This window comes from Platalea leucorodia (genome assembly GCF_965183815.1).
Source record: "Platalea leucorodia genome assembly, chromosome: 23".
NCBI classification, from domain to species: Eukaryota; Metazoa; Chordata; class Aves; order Pelecaniformes; family Threskiornithidae; genus Platalea; species Platalea leucorodia.
In genome coordinates this window covers 2,890,088-2,895,681 of record NC_138845.1, presented here as the reverse complement: position 1 = coordinate 2,895,681, position 5,594 = coordinate 2,890,088, and the positions used below count along the sequence as shown (strand labels likewise).

Sequence of the window (5,594 nt, the reverse complement as noted above, 5' to 3'; positions counted from 1 at the left end):
GTGTCCTCGGGAACACGTGGCCCCGCCACGTGCCCACGCGCTGCCGCATGGCCCCTGGCCACGATGCTGCTGGGGGGGGGAAACTGAGGCACGGGGGAAAGCTTGGCTGAGCCGGGCGGGGGCCGTGCTCGCGCGTCCCCGTGCGCGCGTGTGTTCCTATGTTCCCGTGCGTGGATGTCCCTGGGATTGGGGACACGTGGTGTCGGGGGGACACGCGTGTGCGGGGCGAGGCTGGCGTGATCGCCGCTGCCGCGTGCGGCTGGAAAAGTCCTGTTGGGGCCCCAAAAGCAGCAGGGGTCCCCCCCCGAGCCTGGGGACATTGGGACACAGGGACAGAGGGACATGGGACCAGGGGGACATGGAGACAGGGGCTATGGGGACGCGGGGGCAGGGGGATGTGGGACCACAGGGCCCTGGGGACATGGTGCCACGTGGATGCAGGGACGTGGGGCCACCAGGATATGGTGTCGCAGGGACACAGGGGTCCTGGGGACACAGAGCTATGGGGACATGGGACCGTGGGGTCCCGGGAATGGGGGGAAACAGGGCCAGGGGAGCACAGGGACCCAGGGTCCTGGGGCTATGGGGACATGGGGACATAGGGCGACAGGGTCCTGGGGACACGGGGTCCTGGGGCTATGGGGACACGGGGACATAGGGCGACAGGGTCCTGGGGACACGGGGCTATGGGGACACGGGGACATAGGGCGACAGGGTCCTGGGGACATGGGGACCCGGGGTCCTGGGGCTATGGGGACACGGGGACGTAGGGCGACAGGGTCCTGGGGACACGGGGCTATGGGGACATGGGGACATAGGGCGACAGGGTCCTGGGGACACGGGGACCCAGGGTCCTGGGGCTATGGGGACATGGGGACATAGGGTGACAGGGTCCTGGGGACACGGGGTCCTGGGGCTATGGGGACACGGGGATGTAGGGCGACAGGGTCCTGGGGACACGGGGCCAGGGGACCCCGGGGATCTGGGACCACGAGGAGCCAGCGGCATGGGGCGATGGAGGCGCAGGGACCCAGGGATGTGGGAGGAGGGGACAGAGCCAGGTTGACCCCAACCCCACTCAGCTCCCGCCACCCCCTGGAGAGGGGGACACGGTGACCCTGAGGGGGGACACGGTGACCCCGAGCGGGGCCACCTCCCCTCTGTGCCTCAGTTTCCCTTTGAGCACCGAGAGCCGCAGCGGAGGAGGAGCATGGGAGGAAGGCAGAGCCCATCCCTGTGACGAAGCCGCCCGGCCTCAGCCCGGCTGGCGCAGGAGAAGGGGGCACGGCTCCGCTTTCACGCCTTGGCAATCCCTTTATTGCTTTGGGGGGGGGGGGGGGGCAGCCAGCTAAAAAAAGGGGGGGGGGGTACGTTACATTAGCGCCTAACGAACCGGGCGTGCTAACGAGGCCGGAGGTGGAGGAGAAGGGGCGAACCCTGTCCCTGAGCTCTGTGCGGGGGCGCGAGGCGGCCGGCGAGGTTTTGGGGGGTGAGAAGATGGGGGGGGGGGGAGGGAGAGAAAGAGGGGGGGGGGGTTTCACCTCAACACCCCCCCCCAGTGAGCCCCAGAGCGCTCGGAGAGCCCCCCCATAATTTAAGACATAAATTATAATTGCTAACGAGGAGCTGCCGCCGGCCCCGGGGAGGGGATGCGGGGTTTGGGGGGGGGGGGGGGGGCAGCACCCCATAATAAATATCCCCAGCGGCGCAGAGGAGGATGAGGATGGAGGAACGAAGGCTCAAATCTCCAACAAACTGCTGGCCTCGGGGCTACCGGCATCTTTCCCGGGCGAAGCCGGAGGTTGCCGAGGCGAAGCGGGGGGCTGCTCCCCGCTACCGCTGGGGGGGGGTTTGGGGGGCCCGGCTTCGGCGTGGGTCTTCTGGTGCTTGCTGAGATGATCGCTGCGGGTAAAACGCTTGCTGCAAAGGAGACAGGTGAATTTTTTCTCCCGCGTGTGGGTACGGACGTGCCGTTCCAGCTCGTCGGAACGGGTGAAACGTTTGCCGCAGAAAAGCCAGTTGCAGACGAAGGGGCGTTCGCCCGTGTGCCAGCGCAGGTGGGCTTTCAGGTGGGAGGCTTTGCCGTAAACCTTCCCGCAACCCGGAATGTGGCAGCTATGGACCGGCTTTCGTCGGGAGCCTCCCGGCCCCCCCAAACGCTCCAGCTCTTGGCAATTCGGGCAATCGCAGGCCGGACGCCCCCCTAACGAACCGCCGCGTGGTCCCTTAGGGGTTTCGCCCGGGGTGGTTTTAGGGGTTGGGGGTGCGGCGGGGTTGCTGGTGTAGGGGGGTGGGTTGAGAGCCCCAAAATCGGAGCCGTAAGTGGGAAGCGGGGGGCTGAGGGTGGGCTGGCCCTGCAGCGAGCCCTGCAGCCCCTCGGCGCCCGCCGGCCCCCCCAGCCAGCCCCCGTTAGGGTGCACGTCCCACCAGGAGGGTGCTGCCGGCCCCGAGCCCCCCGGCAGCCCCCCGCCGATGCCACCCTTGTACCAGGAGCCGTAGGGATGCGGCATCTCCAGCGAGGGGTAGACGCCCGGCAGGCAGTCGCCCGGTGGGTGCCCCTTGGCCGTCACCACCACGGGGGCACCCAGCACCTCCTGGGCGCCGGTGGGTGCCGGGAAGGGGTGGCCGAAGGGGCCGTAGTCGGGGCCGTAGGGGCCGGGCGATGCCTGGGGGCTGGCGGAGGGCGAGAGCAGCCCCGGGGCGCTGGGGAAGGCGGCGGTGTAGGAGTCACCCATGGCGGCGGTGGCGGGGACGGGTGGGAGCACCCCGAGGTGGCGGGGACGGCGTCAGCGGGGGCACGGGGCCATGGCGCCCGGCGGCCTGCGGGAAGAGGGAGATGGGTGTTAGGGTGCTGGGGGGAAGGAGATAAAGGGGGGCACCCAGTGCTGTAAGGTGCCCAGTGCGATGGGGCGCCCAGTGCTGGGAGGCACCCGGTGCAATGGGGTAACTGGTGCAATGGGGCACCCAGTGCTGGGAGGCACCCGGTGCAATGGGGTAACTGGTGCAATGGGGCACCCAGTGCTGGGAGGCACCCGGTGCAATGGGGTAACTGGTGCAATGGGGCACCCAGCAGCGTGGAGCACCCAGTGCAATGGGGTAACTGGTGCAATGGGGCACCCAGCAGCGTGGAGCACCCGGTATTAGGGTGTCAAGCACCATGGGGCACCCGGTGCAGTGGGGCACTGACCCCCCCAGGGTGCCCGGCATCGCGGGGCACGCAGCACCCACGCTCCGGCTATACCCGGCCCCACGGTGACACCCATCGCCTCCCTCCCCGCCCCCCCGGCGCTCCCTGCCCCTCCGTGCCTCAGTTTCCCCCTCCCGCAGGCTGAGAACGCCCCATCTCCACCCACACGGCAGAGGCATCCTCGCAGGGGCTTCTCTGAGGGCTCATAGCAGGGTTGTGCCGGCGGCGGGGGGCCCCCCTCCCCATCACCCCCCGGCCTCCCCCCGCTCCCAATCTCGGCTCCTTCTGCTTTTATGGCCTTTTAATCGAATTACGCTGTGGCCGCCCCCCTCCCCGGGTGACTTCCTCTGCTTTTATGCCCTTCATGGCTTTCAGCTGCCGCGAGCTGAGACCGGGCGTCACGAGCTGCCCCCCGCCCCAGCACCCCCAGTTTTTCCCTTTATTTGAATTGTTTTAAATGTATCCCTCCCCTTCACCCCCTTTGCGGCTTTTCCAGCTTTTTTTTTTTTTGGGGGGGGGTCCCCCGCCTTTTGCCGTGGTTATTGTGCCTATTTTTAAGCCGGCCCCGGCCGCGGCCGCAGCGCGCTCCCGGTTTTCCAAGGATAACAAGGGCCAGGCCTGTGCCCCGGGAACGCTGCCCTGCCGCGAGAGCCGAGGTAATTAAAACCAGGGCGAGCGTCTAACGGAGGCACGCTTAAAATAGTGTAAACCTCCCATAAATCAGCTCCGCTTGCGCCGGGAAATTAGGAGCAGGGCAGGCGCCCCGGGGAGCCGGGAGCTGCGGGCTGAGAACGGCGCGAGCTCGGTGCACGAGTGGCTGCTGCAGGGCTTGGCCGGGGGAGAGCCGGTGGCTTTGTGGCCTCTGCTGTGTTGGGGACCCCGACCCCTCCTGTGTCCCCCCCCTGCTCTGGAGCAGCCCCCGGGGTGGGATGGGTCCAGTCCCTGCTCTGGGGGTCCCCGGTCCCCAATTCCCAGTCCCTTGTCCCTGATCCCCAGTGCCTGGTTCCTGGTCCCCAGTCTCGGGTCTGCAATCCCTGTCCCCAGTTCCCAGTCCTTGATCTCCAGTCCCTGGTCCCCAGACTCCAGTCCCTGATCCCCCAAGTCCCCAGCCCTGCTCCCCCGTCCCCAATCCCAGGTTCCCAAACCCCGTCCCTGGTCCCCATCGCTGGTCCCTATCCCTGATGTGCCACTGTCCCCAGCCCCGACCCCAGCGGGTGCCCCCTCTGCCTCAGTTTCCCCCGCCACCGTTGTCCCCAGGCGCCCGGGACGCCCCATCGCCCGGGGCCCTGGCTCCCCCTGCTCGCACGGTGAAACCGTCCCCAAGGAGGGGACAGTTTGGGGCGGAGGTGGCACTTGGCACCATCCCCATGTCCCTGTCCCCTCCCTGGGGACGGCGGGGTGCAGGTCCTGCTGGGGTGGGGGACACCAGGGTGTCCCCTGCGGGCACAGGGACAGCGGGGGCAGAGGATTGGGCCCCGCTCAGGGATGGGGGACGCCGGGTCCCCGTCTCCCGGTCCCCACGGCTCCCAGGGACCGCGGTGGCCTCTGGTGCCAGCCCGGTGGCCTCCCAGAGACCTGCCTGTCCCAGGGTGGCCCTGTGCCAGGGACGGACGTGGCCCCATCACCGTGGCCTTGGGGACAGATGTGTCCCCAAGGGGTGCCGGACTCCTGGGGACGGATGCGTTCCCATCAGCTGGTCTGGGGGTGCCATGGCCCTGGGGACGGATGCGTCCCCATCCCCAGGGTGCAATGGCCCTGGGGACAGACGTGTCCCCATCCCCAAGTCCGGGGTGCAATGGCCCTGGGGACAGACGTGTCCCCAACGGCAGGTCCCGGGGCACCGCGGCCCCATCCGCCCCCTGCCAGCACCCAGGGCTCAGCACCCCGGGGTGCCCCGGTGCCGCAGGACCCCGGGGGTCCCCGGGCTGGGTCCTGGTGGCCGGGGCAGCGGTGGCAGCGGTGGCAGGGTGGGGCTGGGGACATCCTGCCTGGGAACAGCCACAAAGTCCTGGGGCTGAAAATATCCCCGGGGCCACCGAGCCCCACAGCCGGGCGCCTGGGTCCTCTCCAGGCCGAGTCCCATGGCGGGGGGGGTCCCCCTTTCCCGGGGGGGTCCCACATCCCAGGGGACCCTCCCTGACTCGAGGGGGTCTCCTTTCCCGGGGGGTCCCAGGGGCATCCCCTATCCTGGGGGGGGTCCCGTATCCCGGGGGACTCCCCTGCCCTGGAGGGTCCCTGTCCCGGGGGGGGTCCCTGTCCCGGGGGGCTCCCCCATCCCACGGGGTCCTGGATCTCGGGGGTCCTTGTCCCGGGGCGGGGGGCTCCCCCATCCCGGCGGTTCCCTGTCCTGAGGGTCCCGTACCCGGGGGGTCTCCCCCATCCCGGAGCGGCTCCCGTACCCCGGGGG

The 5,594-nt window shown here is 69.2% G+C and overlaps 1 protein-coding gene across 1 annotated transcript; it reads right to left on the bottom strand.

Moving 5' to 3' along the window:
* Nucleotides 1–1,739: 1,739 nt before the first annotated feature.
* On the bottom strand, nucleotides 1,740–2,735 carry SP7 (Sp7 transcription factor; the record flags this gene model as incomplete). The annotated part of the gene is made up of 1 exon (XM_082332337.1): nucleotides 1,740–2,735. The coding sequence occupies one exon, from the start codon at nucleotides 2,733–2,735 to the stop codon at nucleotides 1,740–1,742; it is 996 nt and encodes a 331-aa protein (XP_082188463.1).
* Nucleotides 2,736–5,594: the final 2,859 nt, after the last annotated feature.